General features: G+C 37.0%; 1 protein-coding gene across 2 annotated transcripts; it reads right to left on the reverse strand.

Annotated features, from left to right (window-relative positions):
• Positions 1–17,669: 17,669 nt before the first annotated feature.
• Positions 17,670–23,990, reverse strand: LOC115994909 (cytochrome P450 CYP736A12-like). Of its 2 annotated transcripts, XM_031119250.1 has the most exons (3): positions 23,619–23,990; positions 21,325–22,170; positions 17,802–18,746 (listed from the first exon to the last, which is right to left on the reverse strand). In XM_031119250.1, exons 2-3 carry the CDS (start codon positions 22,006–22,008, stop codon positions 17,916–17,918), a joined length of 1,515 nt encoding a protein of 504 aa, XP_030975110.1. In that variant the 5' UTR covers positions 22,009–22,170; positions 23,619–23,990; the 3' UTR covers positions 17,802–17,915. The 2 variants fall into 2 exon arrangements, with proteins under 2 accessions (XP_030975109.1, XP_030975110.1); XM_031119249.1 differs by lacking the exon at positions 23,619–23,990 and having other exon boundaries at positions 17,670–18,746; positions 21,325–22,331.
• Between the last annotated feature and the right edge of the window lie 935 nt (positions 23,991–24,925).

Below are 24,925 nucleotides of genomic sequence, written 5' to 3' on the forward strand. Positions count from 1 at the left end.
TTAAGTTATGTATTTTTTAGTATATGCTATTTTTATGTGTGAACTGCAAAAAATATTTTTCTTAAGAGATATGATGGATAATCAATGTGCAAATATTTTCTCTACTCATGCAACTGTTTATGGGTCATATAGTGTCATGTTTGCATTTATTGAAAGAGAGAATATTTTTCTTCATGTATATCATCAACTTAATTTTTTTTTTAAAGTTAGGTTTGCGTGTTTTTATTTATCCCCACCTCCTAAATTTTCCCCAAAACTTATTTTGTTTTTCCTATTTTTATAGGGGTAGAAAAGTTTTTTTTTAACCTTTGTTGTTCTTATAGGGAGTTGTTGCTCTTCATAGGGGAGTTGCCTCTATTCTCTATAAAGCTAGATTCATTTGTTTCCTTGCTTCTCTATTTTCTCTTGACTTTTGTTGTATATGTTTTCTATTTACTCCTTGTTGGAGTTGTCAATACGTGACAAAAAGGGGGAGATTTAGATGAAATGTGGGAATCCAGTTTGTTTTGTTTAGGGGGAGTTAAAACTGTTTTTAAAAGGGGAAGACAATAAATTTTTTATGTATCTAATAGGGGGAGAGTTAGTTTGCATATTTGTTATTTGTTTTAGTTTATTTTGTTTTACTTGTATTTTCCACACATGCGTTTATGTTTTTGTTGAGTGTTTCAGGAATATACAGGTTAATTCAGTAGTGGCTGTTGTCTACACTAGCAACTGATAAATAGTAGTTAGGTTAAATTGTATTTGGGCTATTTGTAACTTTGAGCATTTCATGTTTGTGATGTGTTTTGTCACGGATTGCCAAATGGGGAGTTTGTTAGGTTCTAAGACTTTAGGAACTAATGTATTAGAACTTCAATTTATATTATGTTGGCAAATCATGATCAAAACATAGAGTCTAGGTTTAGGCTTGTTCAAAGTATGTTTATTTGTAAAATTAGAATCAAGTGATTGTAAAATTTATTGGACTAAATCTGCAAGGCTCGATCGATCGAACCACGTGCAGATTTATTTTTCTACAGAGTTCCAATTCAGGCCAAACTCTACTTAAACGTTTTGGGTTTCAAGTAAAACACTCCTATATATAAAGGAAACCCTAAAACGTTTTTATAAGTTTTTTAGAAAGAGAAGAGTGTGCCTTTTTTGTAGATCTAGGGTTTTGTACCCAAAAGCTCTCTAAGGATTTCGTTGCTCTTTATGCTGGGTGTATGAATCTTTTGTGAGATCTAAAGGTGTTTGCCTTCACATACACTTAGAGTTATCAAGAATCAAGATTATGTCAAAAACTTGATCAATTCAATTGCTTATTCAAGACCTTAAAGATACACAACTGGGAGTACTTGTACTTGCTAAGAATCCAAGAAAGAAGTAGTCCGTGGACTCGGAGCTGTCACGTGGTCATGGTAATAAGTTTCCTACTCGAGGTAGCAATAGAATGTTAGTGGTCTAAGTCGCTATTGTGTAAACTTCAATTCTTTCATAGTGGATTCGTTTTACCTTAAGGATAGCTTGGTTAAATCCTTCTCAGGTTTTTTACTGGTTTGGTTTTCCTAGGTTATCATGTTGTTGTGTTCTTTATTTTCTGCACTTTACAATAATATGATATATGTGCGTTAACCTAGATTTGATAATTTGACTAAGTAATCACTTGACTAATTAATTAGATTAATCTGGTTGTGTTTTAAGGGGTCTAAAAACAAACAACTTATTCTTTGCATTTTTTTGTTTTGTTTTGTTTCTAAATATGAAATTTGGAAATTGTCATAGTTATTAATTGGATTTTCCTAGAATGATAACCTACAAAAATGTGGGGTTTCAAAAGAATATTTTGAAAGCCTTAAAAGTTAACAAAAAATCAAAAACATTTTATTTTACATTATAAATTAGTTGTTAACTTGTGCAATGCATATATATGAATGTTAGAGAAAATTTTTATATATGATACATATAATCAAATCATTGAACTGTTAGGTTCTAGTATTTTCATTGTTCACATGCGTCTTTTTTTTTTTAATTGAAATAATTTTCTATTGTATAATAATGTCGACATAGTGAAGATTATTTAGTTTAGTGGCATTTTCTGGTCTCCCTTATAAGGATAACTAGGGTCACCCAAGGGAGTCTTCATGATAAATGTCAAATATCACTTGGCTATGAAACTTAAACACATCAGACAAATGGGGGAGAGTTCTTGTGAGCCGATGAGCTGGCACTACAAGAAACAACTATCGAATTTGTAGATTCCACTAAAAGTCAAAAAAATTATATTGTATATATACAAAACCATTTTTTAATTCAAAATTTAAAATTATGCATAAGAAAATTCTTCAATAACAACTGATTGCTCACAATGACAATAGTTGTCCACCTACCCCTATAAATCTATGCAGTTAATGTGAACAGAATATTGGAACAACAAGTAATGAGCTAAATACCAAAAAAAGTTTCAAAATCACGTACTTAATGAGAAACAAATAGAATACATCAACAAGGGTGGCTAACAACAACTCAATAAATTCGATGGATCTCGATGTAAAAAATTAAAATGAAACAAATTAATAGAAAATGTGGTATTTGAATATATGAAAATGATTACTTAAACCATATAAGAATATCTTGTAGTAAGAAAAATGTCACAAATAGATGTTTTTTAAAGATGCCATGACCTATGTATTCAATAGCACCGGAAAAGTAAATAATTATTAGGGACCACAATTGTAACATCTACCTCCACATCACCAATTACGTAATACGGATCATGACCCATGAATTTTTGTTATGGCAGGGTAACTAAAATTATTTCATGGAAATAATTCAGTTAATGTTATATAGAAACATGATCAAATAAGTTTCACTGTAATTTGCTCAAAAGGTATAAGAATCTAATACCTAAAAACCCATGTTTTGTTTTATCTCCTCACTTCAATTAAAATTTAACCAAATTGGGAAGAACAACCTTTAATTGAAACCCTTAATTAAATATTTGAGAAATTAATTTAATGGATTTTTCTTCTTTTTTTTTTTTTTCTTTTTTTTGGAGAAACTGGCAACCTATATAATGGATTGAAATTTGAAAGTTGGAACACAAAATCCCTTATTTAAAAAGAATAAAAAAATAAAACCCAACCAGGAAAATGTTTTTTACAAAAACATTTAAAATGGGCCACCATAAATACTTCTTAAATTTTTTTTTTTTTTGTGGGGTTTTTTTTTGGGGGGGGGGGGGGGGGGCTATTTTTTTTAAAAGGACCCATAATAGCATTCATGAATGCTACTATAGGTCATGGGTCTTACAAGGGCCTATAGTGGTAGGTCCTTTTTTTTTTTTTTTTTTTTTCAGTTGCTTTTTTTTTTTAATGGATCTATAGTGACGTTCATAAATGCCATTATAGGTCCTTTTTTAATTTTTAATTTTTTTTCAGTTGGTTTTTTTTTTAATGGATCTATAGTGACATTCATGAACGCCACTATAGGCCCATGTAAACCCAGAACTTATAATGGCATTCATGAACACTATAAGTCCTATTTTAATTTTAGTTTTTGTTTTGGTTGGGCTTTTTTTTTTTTTTTTTTTTTTTTTTTTTTTTTTAAAGGATCTATAAATCGGAAATCATCTAGTACTTCTTTTTGTTCTTGTTTCAAAATTTTGTTTATGGTCATCTCTATCTAGTCACTACTAATTGCTACAAAAAGAATGAGGTTTTCGGCCTCTTGTCTTGGTATTCTCAGCTTGAATTGATTATAAGCTTTACCCACTCAAACTTGGTATTCTCAGCTTATGATCTGAATTGATTATAAGCTTAACCTACTCATATACGGAAGAGATGTTCATTTTCCCACATGATTCTTCTTATTGGACAATCTATAAACAAATGCTCCGAAGTCTTCTCAAAAAAAAAAAAAAAAAAAAAAAGCATTACATAAGATGTATTTTGTTTCCTACATGTGAATCTTTTTTACAAATACATGAGCTAGCAGGGATGCATTGATTATTTTGTCATCCCTAAATATTTTTTACTATTTTAATTTGTTAATATGATAGTAAAACAACTATGAAACAAAGATAATAAATATATGATTTCGTGTGTAATTTAAAGATACTTGCATTGATAGTTTTCTTATAGTATTCAATCACAATCATTTTGTGTCAATCAGCATTGTTGAGAACTCTTTTAGCCATATTACCATTCTTTTTGTTTCGCTGGAAAACTTTCTGTAAAAATAGTTTTCTATATTTTCCAGTATTTGGTAGCACCAAAAAAAAAAAAAAAAAAAAAAAAACTAGTCAATGAAAAACTATCTTTGGTCAATGGAAAATCCTAATAAAAATAAGGCTTATTTATTATAGGTTGTTTTACAATCTATCTCTCACGTGTTGCATCTTCTATAAATATTATCTTTGTTTGTAACTGTGGGAAACATAAATTTTTGGCGTCTTCTCTCTCTCATGGTAAGTTTTCTCACTTTTTCTCTCTTCCCTTTACTTTTTCACTGGTCACACCCTTACTTTCACTAACTCTGATTTCTCCTCTTCTCATAGATCTCTCTCTCTCTCTCCAACTATCTCTCTTCTCTCTTTCTCCATGTTTATCTTCTCCTTCGTAACACAATTCTTTGATTAGATTTTTTTTTCCTTCACTGATTGGTCAATAGCTCTGACTTGCAAAGGAGAACAAATTTGCAACAGTAATTTTTCATTCCTCTCTACTAAAATCCCAATTCTTTACTTTGAATTTCAAGCTTGATTTTCTTTTTTCTCTAAGAAATTTTCGGTTTGATGGATTCCAAGCAAAAGTTACTTCTTTTTCATACATAAAGTGCAAAAAAATAAAAATAAAAAATGAAAAAAGAAGAAGAAGAAAGAAAGAATGAAGTAAAAGATGAAAATTTTAAACATAGTACCTATATTGCTCTAAATTGCTATTACATGGGACAATCTTTACCATGGACTAATAATATTGTTATATAACGAATGATAATTGTTTAGGGGAATTGTATTTGTTGGCAGATACTTTATGCTAATATTATGCAGTGGTGATATATTATGCAATACATTATGTAAATACATAATTTGGAGTAATATTGAAGACTTGTGGTTGACCATAGTAGGCAATTAGTATACCAACAAAAAGAGTAGACAATTAAAAGTTATTGATATTTATACCCATTGAAAATGTATTCCCCTGTCAAATTTATATATATATATATATATATATAGAGAGAGAGAGAGAGAGAGAGAGAGAGAGAGAGAGAGAGAGAGAGATGGTTGATATGTGTGTGTGTGTATGCATACATATGTGCGTACATTAGGTAGAGATCAAGAAAATTTGACAACTAATTAATTTTGATTGTATCTGTAAGGACACGATTTTGTGACGAACCTAAACAGTATTGTGTTCGTACGTAAAAGGCCCAGACAATATGATTTGTAGAGCGTGGGTGTAAAGAACTAGGTTAACTGTGATATCTACCTCCAAGATTTACTCTCAAGCCCGTTCAAGATTTTAAAGTTGGTATAATGAACGTTTTTCTTTAGTGATTAGTGCAATTCTCTCTTTTTCCTCTTCCTTTCTCCTTTCTAGTTTTTGTCTGTTCTTCTCTTTTCTTTTTCTCCCCCGATCCCTTTCTTCATGTTATTCTTTTAGTTTATATACCCCTCTTTGCGCTCCATCCTTGCCGCACACGTGTAGGTTATGTCCGGAGGATTTCTTTCTGTCCCATCTGGCACCTCCTGGAACTTCCTATGGGCAGCACATTTAATTCTTGGCTATACCCCCCTTTCTTTTGGCTTTCAGGCGCCGAAGTGCGTGATTAGGGCACGCGATCCTCGGCTTCGCCGTATCAGTGTTGCCTACGAAGGGTTCATTGTTCCAGAGGGTATTCCACTTCCCAAACACACACCTCTCACAGAGCCTCTTTTCGTGGCCAGCGTCTAGGCGGGGCCTTCTTCACCCTCACCTTCCCTCAAGAAAAAGGGAACCAATAGGAGAAGGAAAAGGGGAAAAAACAAGGAAACCGTTGTAACAGTATCTGAATCCACGGACGGTTTCGAGATTTTCGATCAGCCCACAAGCCCCAAGGAAAGTTCTGACGAGATGGGGGTACAAAGGAAACCCTAGAAAAGCTTGATGGAGCTGATAGGAGGTCAACAGGGAAAGTCTGCACCTGCCCAAACAATACCATCCCAGGTTTCACCTCTTCCAACCAGTTCTCCTCCTCCAGTTCCTCGCCACCCTCCTCGATCATCTCCGCAACCAGCGCTGCCCAACGCTACGAAGCAAGAGAAGCGCAGAGAACAGAAGGGTAAAGGGGTGGCAGATGCGAGCAAATCTCGTCCCACTCGAGAGGAGGATGTCCAACGAGCTACAAAGCAGCAGAAAACTAGGCACCCCGCTACGCGGGGCCAAGAGAAATCCGATTCCCCACATCCCGATTCACAAGCGTGGCTGCCAGTTCCTATACTCGGTGGGGAGCCCCTGCGAGACGATGCCTCTATAAGAGATTTTAACGGCAGCATTGGGTATCATGTGGCCTCGGCCATAGAGGAGGCCTTATTGCTCCCAAAGGATATGGCTGAGCTAAAGAATGTGAGGAAGAATCAACTCATCCTTAACAATAAACGATATTTGGGCATGGTGAGAAGCTGTCTTTTACACTGTTCCATTCTGTGACTGTTACTAATGCGCACTTTTCATTAACTATAACGCTAACTCACCCCCCCTTATTTTTTACAGATCATCCAAAATACCTTCAAGCTAGATGAAATGCTCAATGCTTGCTCCAACCAGCTAGATGGTGAAAGGAAAAGAAGGGTAATGGCTGTACAAACCTGTCCAAATCTGAACAGGATCTAACCGACGCAAGGAAAAAGCTACAGGTCGAAGAAGAAGCTCGCAAGAGTGCTGAATCGACATCAGAAGGCTACTAGAAGCAGGCCGAGGAACAAGCCAAGCTTCTGCGCGAGGCGAATGCCGAGCTGAAGAAGACTCAGGAGCAAGTTCTCGTTCTTAAGAAGCACCTAGAAGAAACTCAGAGGCTAAGGGAGAAAGCTGAAAAGCTCAAAGAACAAGCCGAGGAAGCGAAAATCAAGTTCGAACAGGCAATGAATGAAGCCGAGCAGAGGGGCTACGAAATTGGGATAGCTGAAACTGAGAAAGCTTTAAGAGCCGAAGTTCCGGAGGTGTGCCATATCTTCTGCGCGAGAACCTAGAACGAGGCTCTTAACCGTGCCAGGGTTGAAGCCTCATCTGAACTACGTAAGCCAGAGAACGTATATTACCCCAAAGCGATACGCCCCTCAGCCCCTCAACCATACCAGGTTGATACTCCTTCCCCAGCTATTAACCCTAACGAGGAGGTTTTGCCTCGCAATTCCCCTACAGGAGCTTCCCCAAACAAATCCACCACTGCTTCGAAGGCGGAGACGGTCTCACAGGGTTTTCAACAAGAATTGGACTCCACAGTTCAATCAACTGGGGGCATTACCAATTAAAATTAAAAAAGTAGAAACTGTTTTGTAATTTTAAATAGACACTTAATAGAGGACTTTCTCGCTTATTTTCTTATCATTCTGATGGCTCTAAGTCATCTTCACACTTACTTACTTTGTCGTCGTAACTTTGTATGGGTTCATTTCACCCACCTTTTTCATTGTACGTCAATCTTGCATTCGAAGCTCTCTCTTTCTGACTCCTTAATGAATGCTCATAGGGCATTATTTTCACCAAGTTTATGATTTGGAAAACTCATCACCACTCTATTTACCATTTAATAATTCGATACACCACTTAGCAGGTCAATTTCTACCGAGTTTGTGGTCTGAGGATTTGGCATAACCTAGTTTCTGTTTTAACAATTCAGTACGAATGATAGGATGTTAATTTCCACTAAGTTTGCGATCCGAGGACCTGGCATAACTTAGTTTCTGTTTAACAATACAACATGAATGATAGGATGTTAATTTCCACTAAGTTTGCGATCCGAGGACCTAGCATAACTCAGTTTCTGTTTAACAATTAAGTATGAATGATAGGATGTTAATTTCCACTAAGTTTGCGATTCGAGGACCTGGCATAACTCAGTTTCTGTTTAACAATTCAATATGAATGATAGGATGTTAATTTCCACTAAGTTTGCGATCCGAGGACCTGGCATAACTTAGTTTCTGTTTAACAATTCAGTATGAATGATAGGATGTTAATTTCCACTAAGTTTGCGATCCGAGGACCTGGCATAACTTAGTTTCTGTTTAACAATTCAGTATGAATGATAGGATGTTAATTTCCACTAAGTTTGCGATCCGAGGACCTAGCATAACTTAGTTTCTGTTTAACAATACAACATGAATGATAGGATGTTAATTTCCACTAAGTTTGCGATCCGAGGACCTGGCATAACTCAGTTTCTGTTTAACAATTCAGTATGAATGATAGGATGTTAATTTCCACTAAGTTTGCGATCCGAGGACCTGGCATAACTTAGTTTCTGTTTAACAATTCAGTATAAATGATAGGATGTTAATTTCCTCTAAGTTTGCGATCCAAGGACCTGGCATAACTTAGTTTCTGTTTAACAATTCAGTATGATAGGATGTTAATTTCCACTAAGTTTGCGATCTGAGGACCCGGTATAACTCAGTTTCTGTTTAACAATTCAGTATGATAGGATGTTAATTTCCACTAAGTTTGCGATCTGAGGACCTGGCATAACTCAGTTTCTGTTTAACAATTCAGTATGATATGACAGGATGCGAAATTTACAGGATGCATATTTGACGTAAGTTAAAAGAGAATATTTGAATTAAAACTTCTTTACTAGTAATAATACCTTCTGAGATTATTTACATTCCAAGGATGGAGTACAGGTTTTTCATCTAGGTCCTCTAGATAGTAAACTCCTATTCCTGCTACAAAGGTAATCCGATATGGTCCCTCCCAATTGAGTCCCAGTTTTCCCCAATTTGGATTCTTAGTGGCCCCCAGGACTTTTCTCAGCACCAGATCTCCTATAGCTAACGGCCTCATCCTCACATTGCTATCGTAGCACTGCTTGAGTTTGTGCTGGTAGTAAGCTAGCCGAACCATCGCGCTCTCCCTTCGTTCTTCAATCAGGTCTAAACTTTTTTCCAACATCGCATCATTATTACTAGAAGAGAATGCACTGGTCTTCAACGTTGGGAATTCAGTTTCCAGGGGAATAACGGCCTCGGCCCCATAGGTCATGGAGAAGGGAGTTTCTCCTGTCGAACGTCGGGGTGTTGTCCGATACGTCCAAAGCATATGTGGTAGTTCTTCCACCCATTTTCCTTTCGCGTCGTCTAGTCTCTTTTTAAGCCCATTGACAATGATTTTGTTAACAGCTTCAGCCTGTCCATTGCCTTGTGGATAAGCTGGAGTGGAATATATGTTTCTTATTCCCAGTTCTGAACAGTATTTCCTAAAGGCATTGCTATCGAACTGGAGCCCATTGTCCGAAACAAGAGCTCGTGGGATTCCAAATCGCGTAATAATGTTCTTCCAGACAAACTTCTTCACATCTACGACCCGGATGTTCGCCAAGGGTTCAGCTTCAACCCATTTAGTAAAGTAGTCTGTGCCGACCAGCAGGTACTTCTTGTTTCCTATAGCTTTAGGAAAAGGGCCGACAATGTCCAGCCCCTATTGTGCAAAGGGCCAAGGGCTTGAGAGAGGGTTAAGAACTCCTCCGGGTTGGTGGATATTCGGGGCATATCTTTGACACTGATCGCATTTTTTAACGTACTCTTGCGCTTCTTTCTGCATATTCGGCCACCAATAACCTTGCGTTAGTGCTCGGCATGACAGGGACCTTCCTCCTGTATGGCTTCCACAAATGCCCTCATGCAACTCTTCCAGGATTAATTCTGCTGTCTCAAGAGGCACGCAGAGCAAGTATGGCCCAGAGAAGGACCGTCTATATAGCTTTTTATCCTCGGATAACCAGTACCAAGGTGCTCTCCTTCGTATTTTCTCAGCTTCCACCTTATCTTCGGGCAACACGTCACTGTCGAGAAATTTTAATATAGGGTCAATCCAGCATGGCGTCAAACTAGCTTGACGAATTTGGCAAACTTCCTTTTCTGGTGAAGTGGGAGTACGCAAGTCTTCGACGATAATTACCCGAAGGAAATTTCGTACTGAGGAGGTGGCAAGGGTCGCTAAGGAGTCAGCGTGGGTATTTTCCCCTCGTGGAATATGTAATACGTCAAAAGATTCGAACTCTGTTCGCATATGCCTAACCCGGTTCAGATACCCTTGCATCCTTGGGTCTCTGGCCTCCAACTCTCCAGTCACCTGGCCAACGACCAGCTTCGAGTCCGAGAACAGTTTCACCTCCTTTCCACCCATCTTATGGACCATGCTCATTCCCATTATCAGAGCTTCGTACTTTGATTCATTGTTAGTAGCCGAGAACCCTAGTCTTAGCGACTTCTCGATGATGACCTCTTCGGGAGATATCAGAACCAATCCCAATCCAGCTCCCCGTTGGTTTGCGGCCCCATCCACGTATACCTTCCATACCGACCCTCCTGGCGCGGATATCGCGCAAACCGATTTTTCATCCATGTGATCTTGATTCCTACTAACTTCCTCAGGGCACTCAGCGAATCCAGCTACCAAATCGGCGAGAACTTGACCCTTCACAGAGGTGCGAGGCATGTATTTGATGTCAAAAGCACCCAGAATCGTTCCCCACTTGGCAATTCTGCCGGTATAGTTAGCACTTCTAAGTATGGATTTGAGAGGCAATTGGGTCAAAACAACTACAGTGTGAGCTTGAAAATAGTGCAGAAGTTTACGTGTTGCATGGACGACTGCCAGTATGGCCTTCTCTAAGGACAGATATCTCACCTCGGCTTCATGGAGGGATTTACTTACATAATAAACTGGCCTCTGGACGCCATTGTCTTCTCGCATCAAGACGAAACTGACTGCGTGAGGAGCTACTGCCAGATAGGCATACAACACCTCATCCACTTCAGGGCTAGACATGATCGGCGGTTTGGATAAATAGTCTTTCAACTGCTGGAACGCCTCAGCGCACTCCTCGGTCCATTCGAATCCCTGCCACTTATGTAACAGACGGAAAAAAGGACGACACCTTTCAGCCGACCTAGAGATGAATCGGTTCAACGCAGCAGTCATCCCCGTCAACCTCTGCACTTCCTTTGGATTTCGAGGCGCTTGCAAATCGTTAATGGCCCTAATCTGATCTGGATTCACCTCAATTCCCCTATGGGTCACCATGTACCCCAAGAATATCCCGGAACCTACACCAAAGGAGCACTTCGAAGCATTCATGCGCAACTTATGTTCTCTCAATATCCCGAAGATGCTAGTGAGGTCCTCCACATGTTCAGTCACTACCTTGCTTTTCACCACCATGTCATCAATATAAACTTCAATACTTCTGCCCAGCTGTGGCTCAAACATTTTCGTCATCATGCGTTGGTAGGTGGATCCAGCGTTTTTCAGACCGAAGGGCATCATCTTGTAATGGTAGTTCCCAACTGGGGTCACGAAAGTGGTCTATTCTTGATCATCGGCGGCTAACGGTATTTGGTGATACCCTTGAAAGGCATCCAAGAAACTCATCCTAAGGTGGCCCACGGTCGCATCCACCAGCTGGTCAATCTTCGGCATAGGAAATGGGTCCTTAGGGCATGCCTTATTAAGATCCGTGAAATCCACGCACACTCGCCATTTCCCCGTCTTCTTCTTCACTACCACCGTATTGGCCAGCCATTGGGGGTAAAATACTTTTTTGATAGCCCCAGCCTGTTTTAGCTTGGCAACTTCACTTCGGACTGCCTCGGCATGCTCTTTCGATGGTCGCCGAGGAATTTGCCTCTTGGGGGGAACGGCAGGGTTTACATTGAGTCGGTGACAAATGAAACTTGGGTCTACTCCTGGGGCTTCATACGAGTCCCATGCAAAGACGTCCACATTAGCTCGGAGGAACTCCAGCAAACTCGCTTTCTCTTGCAGAGGCAACTTGGCCCCAACCCGGAAGAATTTCTCTGGATCATCAGTAACAGTCACCTTCTCCAGATCTTCACACTCTACCCCATTGGTTGGTGCGTCTAAACCTGATGCTGGGGACTTTAATTGCTATGACTCATTATCGGCTGTAGCCGAGGATTCTGCCTCCGGCCGATGCCGAATAGCCGCTACTTGGCACTGCCGAGCAGCCGCTTGGTTCCCTACTATCTCCAGCACTTGGTTTCCGGATGGGAACTTCACCTTCTGATGTAGGGTGGATGAAACCGCCTTAAGTGTGTGAAGCCAAGGTCTGCCCAAGATAGCCGTATACGGAGAATAAACATCTACGACAATAAAATCCACCTCCACCACCTCTGTGCCTGACTGCACGGGCAGCCTGATTAGCCCCATGGGAATGACTAACCTTCCCTCAAAACTGATTAGAGGGGAGTTATAGGTTGTCAAGTCCTGCTGTTTCAAACCTAGCCCCTTGTACAAATCCGGATACATCACATCCGCTGCGCTTCCCTGATCAACCATCACTCTTCGAACATCGTACCCACTAATCCTCAGCGTTACCACCAAGGCATCCTCATGGGGTTGTATGGTTCCAACCAAATCTTCGTTTGAAAAACCCAAAATCAAGGGGACACGCCTCTTGGCTCTCTTCCATGCTTGAGAATGATCCTCGGCCGGGGATCGGGACACCGACAACACTCTGGTGGGGCAAGATCCAGTCCTCCCCAGGGCCGCAAAGATAACGTTGATCGTACCCCGAGGGAGCCTTGATGAAGCATCCCCACGCACCTCGGAACCTGCTTAGCTCGTCCTTCCGCTGGAGTGATGCAAGAGCTGCCTTAATTTCCCTTCCCGAACCAACTACTCCAAATGGTCCTATAAATTCCTGCAATTGTCTGTCGTGTGCCCATGGTCCTGATGGTAATGGCAATACAAACTCGGGTTGCGTTTTGTAGGCTCTCCCGCCATCCTGTTCGGCCATTTGAAAAATGGCTCATCCTTTATCTTCTCCAAAACCTGCTGAACAGGCTCCCGAAATACCGCATTAACAACTTGGGCGTCCACCGAGGCCGACTGGCCAACAAAGTCCCTCCTCGGTCGGTTGTTATTATAACGATCCGACCTGAAATCCCTCCTCTCCTGAGGGATCATCTTGGCCTTTCCTTTCCCCTGAAGTTGATCCTCCTCTATCCTTTTGTACTTCTCTATTCTATCCATCAGTTGGCGCACACTGGTAACAGGCTTACCCGTCAAGGATTTCCTCAAGTCGTGATCAGCTGGGAGACCGGCTTTGAAAGTGGTTATAGCCACAGCGTTATTCTTCCCCCCCTATTTCGTTAAACATCTCCCAATACCTATCCGAATAGTTCTTGAAAGTCTCGTCCTCTCGTATAGACAAGGTCAACAAGGATCCCAGAGGCAAAGGAGTCCTGCTGCATGTAATAAAACGAGCACCAAAAGCCTGGGTCAGTGCTTTGAAAGATCCAACAGAATTGGCCCTTAAGCCATTGAACCACCTCATCGCCGTTGGACCCAAACTCGACGGAAAAATCTTGCACATCAGAGCATCATCCCTGGAATGAATAGCCATCTTCTGGCTGTAATAGCTTACATGTTCCACCGGATCCGAATGACCATCATACAGAGAGAACGTAGGTTGATTGAACCGCCGAGGATGGGTAGCATCATCTATGCTTCTTGTAAAGGGTGACCTGGAAATTTGACTCAAGGCTTTGTTCATGGCATCGTTTCCCAAGCCCCTGCTAGTTGGACTTTTACGCCTACGCCTATGGCGACGCTCCTCTTCGTAGGAGAAAGTCTCGCTCTGCGGAGTTCTCGACCTCCGCCTGTAGCTAGTTCCATCCGACTCCCCGGACAATAGTTCGGAGCGAGGTGGGGAACGTTCCCGTCGTGCATGGCGCAACTCTCTCTTCAAGTCCGCAATCTCACGTTGCAGATCCCCACCATGCTTCGCGTGGGAAACGTGACTCTTCCCGCGTGTATGGCTCCTCGTGGTATGAGTGGTATGTATACTCCCCTCCCGGACTAACCTCCGTTCGGGACTCCTTCGAGGACCACCATGCTGAGAGCCCCTTGATTCCGCCTGATGCAAGTTGACATCATCCTGTTGCAGCCCCGCTGCGGGATGAGGTAGTTCCACTCCTTCCATCGGAAACGTTGTATCAGAGGTTGTACAAGCTAACACAAGCTCTCCCCACAGACGGCGCCAATTGTAAGGACACGATTTTGTGACGAACCTAACAGTATTGGGTTCGTACGTAAAAGGCCCAGACAATATGATTTGTAGAGCGTGGGTGTAAAGAACTAGGTTAACTGTGATATCTACCTCCAAGATTTACTCTCAAGCCCGTTCACGGTTTTAAAGTTGGTATAATGAACGTTTCTCTTTAGTGATTAGTGCAAATCTCTTTTTTTTCTCTTCCTTTCTCCTTTCTAGTTTATGTCTGTTCTTCTCTTTTCTTTTTCTCCCCCGATCCCCTTCTTCATGTTATTCTTTTAGTTTATATACCCCCCTTTTGCGCTCCATCCTTGCCGCACACGTGTAGGTTATGTCCGGAGGATTTCTTTCTGTCCCATCTGGCACCTCCTGGAACTTCCTATGGGCAGCTGTAAGGCTGCTTCCCTACTGTTCAGGTATCACCTCCACATTAATGCGGCCAGAGAGTTGGTTGAGAGGTCATTAATGCGGAGGCAGCTGTAGTTTCAGATATTTGTTTGCCTTATCTCTTTCATCTTTAGTCGGCTACTCTACCCTCTGAGATGACCTAATTCTGAGATCTGATCGCAGCGAGACCACGTCCTGATCGTCCTCGGACGCGATCTTCCTCGGACGCGTACTGCCGAGGAGAATGGTGTCCTCGGACGGGTATACAGCCTCGGATGGGCCACTGGCCCAACGATCCTGAACTAATTCTGAATCCTATGGGCCTATTAATCGAACGATCCCCACAGTATCTATTGTCAAAATTTTAGTATAAAAACCAAATTCATTCTTGGTTTTTTTTATTTATAATGATTACATTAGTTGATTTACATAATACACATGTTTAAGATTATACAAGAAATATTTTAAAAAAAAAATTGCATACCAAACACCAGAAAACATTCTCAAACTCATTTTCAAGGTCGTTACCAAATACTAGAAAATAAGACAGTTTTCTAGAAAATGCTCTTTGGAAAATAAACCATTTTCCAGTAAACGTTAATGTTAAAACAAACAAAGTGGTACATAAATTATATAAAGTTAGACAGGGGCGGAGCCACTTCACTCCTTGCCCCAAAATTTTTCAAATTTCCTTTAGAGTATATATAAAATTGATTTGGGCCCCTCCAAAAATTGATATCCGGCCTCCCCCAAAATTATTTCAACAATTCTTCTTGAGTTCTAGTCCAACACAACTTCAAATAAAATAAAAACCTTGGCCCACAGCCAGCCCCACCAGCCAGCCCCAAATCCTTAATAAAGCAAAAATTTTCTCCTCTAAACTAAGCACACTTCCAGCCCAACCCAACCCCAAATCTAAAATACCTAATCAAACAAAACAAAGGCATCTTCCATCCTCACCGTTTGAAAAAAAAAAGAGAACAATTTGACTGTCACGACTACACCTTGGTTTTTTTCCTTCTCAGTTCCAATTCACGCCTCTAATAGTATCACACCTTTGCCTTGGAAACAATCTCCTCACCCGGTCGCCATGACACCGCAGCCTCCACTAGCCTGTTGACTTGTTCATCACCTCAACCTCAAGCCCTCACCTCAATTCCTCAAGGTATCTCATTCAATCATTCTCATCTCACTTCTCTCTCTTTTTCTCAACAACTAAACTAAATATTGAAGTCTGATTAGCATAATAGAAATATCAAATATTTGTAAGTGAATGTGTGATATCCCTTTGCCAGCACAACTATTTATACATATTTGACTTTTTTTTTTTTTTTTTTTTTTTTTTTTTTTTTTTTTTTTGCGTTTATTGTTATTGTATTCTTTATTCTTGACCCACTAACTCCATTGACTCTATGACTTCACCTTTTGGCTTTTGTGTTGTTTGTCTCTTGAGTGGGGGCAGGGCGGGGCTTGCATTTTGTAGTTGGGTAGTAAAGTAAGTAAATTATAAATAAAATAAAATAAAAAAATCTATGGAAGGCAATTGGGATGAGGGCCGTGAGTCTGTGTATTTTGTTTTCAACCATTACATTATGCAAGGTAGCAGGGTGTTGTTAATTTATTTGGTTTATGTTGTTTGTTTATACTTTTGATTGATTTGTTTATTTAATTTTTTTATCCTAATAGGCCATTATATAATTAAATGTGTATTTACATTATAATTCATGTAAGAATGAATTTTATATGATAATTTATTATAAGTTAGTTTATCATTTTTTAAATTGATTTTTTTTTTTTTTTGGATTGAAATTAGGTGCCAAATAATGAGCAAACGACAAACAATTGATGCATTCTTTAAGAAAAAAGATATTAGTCACCAATAATATGATAGTTTATATAAATAAGGAAATTGCAGGGAATTTCACTGTAGAGATGATAATGGATGAACTTTATTCCATGAAAAATTGTCGCCAAGCATGATTTGATGTGAATATTCTTTTTTGTATGTCTACATTAAACTAGATAGTTTTTCATGTTCATAACGTACAAAAATATGATAATATATGAAAATTGATAATTTTGTATTTAATAGACTTATGAATTATATTTAGTATATCTCAACTACAACCCGGCCCCCTCAAGTAATTATTCCTGGCTACGCCCCTGAAGTTAGAGATGCTACTTTGGCAATTGTTAAATTTTCATTTTTGAGAAATTTAATTTCTAGAATAAAATAGTCATTTTGCATTTTTTTTTTTTTTGGAAATTTCCAAAAATTTATGTAAATTTAAAATCAAATCATAATAGGTCTAGAATAATAGTTTTTTCCTAAATTAAAATTAAGGTTTTGATCAAGGATGGTACTACAATAAGCATGCATGGGATTAAACTTGGTAAAGTTTGATTGGTACTTGAAGGATTGATTAAAAATCACATAAAGTTTAGTTCTCATTTTTTAAATGGTAAATGATTGTGGACAAGTGAACAAGGGATAATCCTAAGTGATAATGTAGAATTTCTTTATTTAGTAAACTATTTATCCATCATTCCAACAATAGATAATCATCTCCATAGTTTTAAAAATTAATTCTAATTAAGGTGAACCTAATCAATAAAGAATAAAATTGTACAAAGGTCATTATAATTGAAATTACACTCCAACATGTTGGGCTTGATGGGGGTGTAACATTGCTAACCGCTAAAGCTAATAAGAGGCTTAAGAGCATTGTGACTTGTCAGTGTCTTTTTTTTTTTTTGGGTGTGTGACACGATTTCAGCCGTAACGTTGAAACTGTGTTACATTGAATAAATCTCTTGAAGACATAATTTCAGCATCAATATTGGAGATATGATTCCAAAGAAGGAATGTTTTGAAGCTACAACTTTTAGGAAAGCATACGTTACCAAATATTTTAACAATTTACCATCTTTATTTTAAATAAAAGATAAATGATATGTCTATAATATTTTTACAATAAATCCTAAGTAGTAAGTTATTACTAGTTGTTATTGTTAGGGCAAAAAAATAATCTTAGTATTAATTTCAAATTTGAACCAATAATATTGTGCAAAAGTTCCCAACCTATAATATTCTATTTTTGTGAGCACAAAAGAAATTTGAATCCAAAACTAGGAAAGTTACGATATTGTTCAAGGTAACTTGAGTTTATTTGGTGCCACAATTATTTCAGCCGTCATATGGAACAACGAAACCAAACAAATCTGAATAAGTAAAACCTTCTTAAAGATTATATCATCGTTCTCTTATAGATTTAACCAAGTAGGCGATAAGTTGGCATTGCAGACAAGTGCTCAGCTCTTCGCATTGATAGCCCAAACTTCTCACTCATTTCCAAGTCATTAGGCAACATACCACTAGGGAGCTCCCAGTGAAAGCAATGTAGTAATTGAGCTAGAACATATTTAACAGTTGTAAGGCCTAGATGCATTCCAGGGCACCCTCTGCGACCAGACCCAAATGGGATAAGCTGGAAGTCACGTCCTTTGAGGTCTATATTACTATTTATGAACCTTTCAGGGTAAAATTCTTCCACATTATCAGACCACACACAAGGATCTCGTCCAATAGCCCAAAAATTTATTATTATTCGTGATTTCTTGGGGACATAATATCCATTGACCTCAATGTCCTCCATGGATTCATGTGGGACTAATAATGGTCCAACAGGATGAAGTCGTAAGCTTTCCTTCACCACCATATCCAAGTACGGTAATTTCGCCAAATCAGTCTCCTCCACCATCCGATTCATTCCAACTACACGTTCTAGCTCCTCCTGTGCATGTTTCATCACTCGTGGATACCTCAAGAGTTCAGAAAATGTCCACTCAATCGCAGCAGCTGAAGTGTCATATGCACCCGAAATCATGTCTAGTATGATAGCCTTGATATTTGTTCGATCAATAATGTATACTTGCTCATCATGAGGATTCATGGGTTGGTTCATCAAAGAAAGCAGCGTGTCTATAAAGTCTGTTTCCCGATCTTGTTGACCACTACTAGGAATTTTTTCATGCTCCTTGATGATATTCTCCAAGACTATGTCCAAAGCCTTGCTACATTTCTTCATACGTCGTGTCAATCCCTGATAGAAATAATTAGCTTGAAAATCACTATGCCAAGGATACCATTTCGCAAATTTTACTAAAAATATACCTATGAAATTGATGTGGTAACTATACATCCATGTAAATGGTGCTACATCAGTTAATACTAGACGTAACCAAATTGTCACCTCAATTCCTTAATTGAATTTTTGTATTGGAATTTTTAAAAAAATTAAGAATTAATTAATACAAAGGGAAACCAGCATGAGCTTGAACATGAAAATGGTATACCAGATCCACCTAATTCATGCAAAATGCAATCCTAGTCATTAAGGTCTGTTATATCTTTTTTTTCTAATAATCCAATAATTAGAGAGAGGATTTGAGTTTTTTATTTCTTCATTAGAAGCATGAAGCATCAAAGTGACTTTTTGAAATTGTGCGTTTTGAAAATTTGGTGATTTTATTAAGTGCGATATGAAATTGGACTTTTTAAAAAGTAGAATGTTTGGTAAAAGTTATTAAAAATGCATTCAGCAAAATTGCAGTTTGAGGTGTAAATTAAAAAAAAAAAAATGCAAACTATATATTAGGTAATTCTTTCATAATTATGGTTTCATCTTCTTATTAATAATAATAATAATATTAATATTATAGTTTGTCTTAGTTATTATTTTTATTAGTGTCTTAATTATTTATAATAGTAATTAATTTTTTAATTTTTCATCATGACAGAGTACAAAATGATAATGCAAAAAAAAAAAATGTATACCAATAATCAAGTTTATATTGTACCACATTATATTAAAAAAAAGGGGCAACTACTAATAAAACAACCATCTTGGAGTCTATCTCTATTATTGTGTTGAATTTAATTTTTATTGGTAAAGATAAAACTATATGCTTTTTTTTATTGATTAATGCAACTAAGTCTGTGAATTCAATTAGGAAATCTAATGTACAGTATATAAGTTTTACCTAAAATCTAATAAAATCAATTTTGAAAAAAAAAAAAAAAAAAAAAAAAAGGTACTCTTTAAAAAAAATTAAACCCACATACTCACTAAGTACAAAAGTAATATTAAACCTACAAACCTTATCAACAATAAATCCACTCCACCAATAGGTAGGTGACACCTCACCCACCCATATTTTCTCCAACCAATTAGGTTCCATGCTTCTAAATTTTTTATTAAAAAAATAAACTAGGTTTCATGCTTTATCACTCATAAATTTAATATACAAAATTTAACTTTTGTATATTATCACGTGGATGATTATATCCTTTTAGCCATTACATAGGCAACGTTCAAAGCGTAGTGTTCTAGAAAGAATACAACCACATTTTAAAACAATAATAAAAGTAGAAATATAAAGAACAATGCAAAGACTACATTTATCTACATTATTTTTGCCACAATTCGTCATTTAGCTAGTTGTGAGTGATAGAAGTATGAATTGACATGGAACAATCATTTTTTCTCCATTACTCACAACTTGTCACATAGAAAATTGTACATATAATTGTGATCTAGCATTTTTCAAATATAAAATATACAGGAAAACGTCATGTTCATCTTATGATATGGTAGCTTGAAATCAGAATAATCAGTTCTTTTCCTCTTCTTCTTTTTCTTTTTTTTCTCTAAGAATTATCATTTACTCCACAATAATGTCAGCACTATAAATTTTGTCACAACTGTCCTACATGATAAACTGAGTGATGAAGAAAATATTGTGAGTTTATGTTATAATAACGAACTACTAAACACATTATGTCAAATAAAACAATTGTTACAAAGCATGTGTGAAGTGTGTTGTATTGTTTACTCCATAAATATGCGTGGCATTGAAGTCCAAAATTTGTGGGACCAAATTTATTGAACCATTTATGCCATTTATGGGCATATATGCTCTGTCAATTGCAAATATTGTAGTCTTGTGGAATTGGAATAGGGTGGTAGAAGATAAGATTAGTTTATTACTTATCAAAGTGTAAGGAATTAAAATAAGAAGAAAAAAGAGAGTAAAAGAATTGTTGAGAAAGAGACAAAACAATATAATACTAGAAATGATTAGCCATGTGATTTTCAAGGTGGCCGTGTTATGCAAAGATTTTACGAAGATTTGAAATCTTAAGATTTAAACATGTCTTATTTTTCTTATACCACAACCATAAAGTTTAAATAGAAAAATATATCATCTGGGAAGCGGGCTCAAGATGTAGGATCTGGGGAGCATATCTAAGTATTTCTAAATATATATATATATATATATATATTTTAAATAGTCCTTCTATTATTTTAGAAAATTTTTATATTACTTTTATAAAAAAAAATATAAAACACGGTCAAAAAGACACAGTTGCATTTTTCTTTTCCTATAAAGAAATTCTAAAATTATTTGCTAAACACATCCTTTAACTTTTCCAACAAAATAAATAAATAAATAATAGAGCAATCGGATTTTGGATTTGGCTATATATGGAAGAGGGCAAAGATTAAGAGCTAGTAAATCAAGCCAAACTTCATAAGCCTACTCCAAATACCATGGTCCAGCTAATCATAAAGATTTAATAAGACTCGGATAAAGTTGAATTGATAGAAACTTACATACCTGTAGATCAAGTGCCCCAAGGTAAGGCACATAATCAGCTAGATTGAAAGCCCCCGCCAAGCTCAAGTTCTCCTCAATAAGCGTTTTCAAGTCGAATCTATCATCACTACTTCGCCCAAATATCATTCTACATGTAGTTTCCTCATTAAGTTCGCACACTTTCCCACTAAGGTCCACGACCTCATGCGCCGCCGCGGCTTTTTTCAGTGACTGCACTAGTGATCCTACCTCCGCCTTCCTCACAGGTGCAAATGAATCTATTTTTGAAACACTAAGAAGTTGCAACGTACATAGTTTCCTAATGTTGCGCCAATATGAACCATACTCGGTGAAAGCCATGCCCTTGGTACCATAAGCCAAGTATTCAGAGACTTGGAGTTTTGGCCGGCTAGCAAAAATGGTGTCATGGGTCTTTAAAAATAGCTCAGCAGCTTGAGGAGATGAGACCACAATAGTTGGTACATTGCCAAGCCGTAATGACATGATGGGTCCATATTTTTTGGCTAAGCTATGGAGGGCTCGGTGTGGGAGACTACCTAGCATGTGAAGGTTACCGATGATTGGTAAGGAACGAGGGCCCGGTGGGAGTTTAGGCTGATTTTTGTGGTTCTTTGGCCGTGATAGGATGTGTATGAATGTCCAGATGGATAGTAGAAGGAAAATAGCTAATGTCAATGGAGACATTTTGGGAATTGAGTTGAGGAAAGGTATGGGACTGGAGAGGTCTTTGTAACTTTGGGACTATGAGTCTTTGTCTTCATCGTTTCTTTCTTTTAGGGTCTCTTTCTATCTTTTGCCTTCTCTTTTTTACCCCTACTCTTTTAATTTATTGCCTACCCGTACCCCCTGTTTCAAAATGTAGGTGAAAGTCTACCCACCAAAAAGTTGCGGACAAATCAATGAAATTATGTGGCTTGTCAACCTTCCAGGTGGCAAATATATAAGTTACTAATTATAAGTTTTGATTTTAAATTTTATTTTTTCGTTCACTTTTTTGCTAATTTTTTATTTATTTTATTTTATTTTATTTTTTCATTCTCGAAGTAGTAGCTAATATATTTATATTTATAATTTTATATTGAGTTTTAATGCTTGGCTGGAGCTTTTTTTTTTTGAGAAAATGCTTGGCTGGAGCTGAACATATTAATTTGAGATGGTCTTGTTTGATCATCAAAAATAAATTGGGGATGGACTTAATTACAATTTTTAATATTCTTAATAGATTATATAAAATATTTATTAATTTAATAATAAAATATCGGTAACCAATACCAAAACATACCCTTTTTTTTTTTTTTTTGGCCAAACCGGCTTCATTGACTCCGCATGGGTACAATAATTGTGTGGCCAAATTCAACAAAAAATCCCACCATATTGTCAACCCAATCTCGCCAGTCGGCAGTCACCTGCCCCTCAAATTTTAGAATTGAAGTCTTAAATATTTTACTATTCTAATAATAGAAAATCCCAACATAATTTTTAATTTTTTTTTTTTACACACCCATACCATCATGCAAATTACTGTTTCTATTTTATCATTTTTAATCTCTAAAATAAAAAACGCATTTTATTTGGGTCTTTTTCGTTAGCCTACTACCAAACATTATTTAGATGACAAATTAAGTGCAATGCTGGCACATTAAACACTAACATGACTAATTAAAAAATAATAAAAAATTTTAATTAACATTTAAAAAAATATCATGTCAGTTTCTAAACATAAAAAAATTTATTAATCAATTTTAACAAAATTAAAAAAAAAAAACCAAATTAAAAACAATAAAATACCTAAATTTAGCTTTAATTCATTTTGACAAAGAACACGAACACAATAACACAAACTCAAATACCATCACATATTTAAAGATTTAAACATCTTCACAGGAAGATAAAGCACAGACAGAAAACCAGACACAAAAAACACAAACTCAAATTTAAACATTAACACAAGATCACAAAGACAAATAACACAATAACAAACATAATCTATTTACTCTCAAAATAAATGCCACGTTAGATCCAGAAAATCAAACAAACCCAGAAAATCACACAAACCCATCAAGAACACGAGCACAAACCCAAAAAAATCATACAAACCCAAAAATCAAACACAGAAAAATCATAAAAGAATATTGTACAAAACAAAATCAATCCATATATATACACAAACCAAATCAATCCATTGGCACATTGCTCAGCCCATGCCTTTCCGGACACTAACAAAACCCCATTTTTCCTTTTAATAAATTCTAAATCAAAGAAGAAAAAAGAAAAACTAAAAGAACAAAACAAACCTGTGTCGTATGATTAGTATGTGTGCACCCCATAGACCATAGCACCGCCAGTTGCCACTCGGTGAGTCCGATATGTCGTCTGCTCGGCTCCGGCTCTTGCTCTAGTCCATGCTGGCGGCAACCACTGGTATCTCTCTTTTTCTCTTTCTCTCGCGCTCTGGGTATCTCGTTGTTGTGCCACTTTATATTGTCTTTAATAATAGTAAGTCACAAAACTCACAGCCACAACCCAAAATCAATCACCATCTCCACCACATCCAAAACCCCCAAAATCAACTACCACCTCCAAACCCACCAGAGATGGAGAGATAGAGAGATAGGAGAGAGAAGAAAGAAAAAGAAAGAAAATAGAAAAAGAGAGAAAGGGGTGAGCAGACGAACCAGAGAGTGAAAGAAAAAAAAAGAGAAAAAAGGAAAAGTAAATGAGAAAAATATTATTTTATTTGATATTAGAATAAACAACTGATATTTGTTTTCACTTGTGAGTTACAGTGGACTGTGAACGCTCTAGAAGCTACTTTTAAGGGGTGAGTTCGCATAGCCTAACTGGTAAATTTTTTTTATTATTGTAAAATCGATTTGGGGTTTGATTTTTGCCTATACAAAAAATTGATTAGTGTTTTGATTTGATAAAAAGAATTATTATCAAAAGCGGATACTATAAATTAAAATTCTCTTAAAAAAAATACTACAATGTGCGGTCAAAAATCAAGTTTCTTTTTAGTGTTGTACAACACTTCCTAAGTAAATAAGGGGTGTTTGGTACATGTGTTTTGTTATTTAAAAACATATGTAGAAATACGTGTGAGTGAAAAAATATATGAAAATATGTGTAATGTTGTTTAAAAACTAAAAATGTGTGTCTGAATGGGTGTACCAAACACCACTTAGATATTTATGTATTTGATGATAGCTTTAAGTTGTCTAATTGTAATTTGAAATTTGACACTTTACCCACTTAAAATTTGATTGAAATTTAAATTGTCTACCTGTGATTTGAAATCTCATAACGCAAATGTTCCACTGGATTTTTTTTTTATCTTTTTTAATATTGTATTTTTATGTTTTTTGTGTTTTTGGAAAAAAGAGACATAAAAATATAACAAAATTACATATTTAATCCTGTTTTTCACAAATATGAGTTACGAAACTTTAACACTTTGTTTCTTTTGATGGAAAACCTTCTGTAAAGATAATTTTTCGTGTTTTCCAATGTTTGGTAGTATAAAAAAATAATAAGTCAAAGGAAAACTATTTTTAGTCAACAAAAAAAGTATGGCTTATTTTTAGAGATTGTTTTCCATTAA

The sequence above is a fragment of the Quercus lobata genome, chromosome 6 (genome assembly GCF_001633185.2).
Source record: "Quercus lobata isolate SW786 chromosome 6, ValleyOak3.0 Primary Assembly, whole genome shotgun sequence".
Lineage (NCBI taxonomy): Eukaryota > Viridiplantae > Streptophyta > Magnoliopsida > Fagales > Fagaceae > Quercus > Quercus lobata.

Excerpts from the sequence above, each read along its gene's own strand:
- LOC115994909 (XM_031119249.1), bottom strand. The coding sequence starts at position 22,008 with ATGTCTCCATTGACATTAGCTATTTTCCTTCTACTATCCATCTGGACA. Across the intron at positions 18,747-21,324 it reads TTGGGGCACTTGATCTACAG|GGATTGACACGACGTATGAA; the intron begins GTATGTAAGTTT and ends TATTTCTATCAG.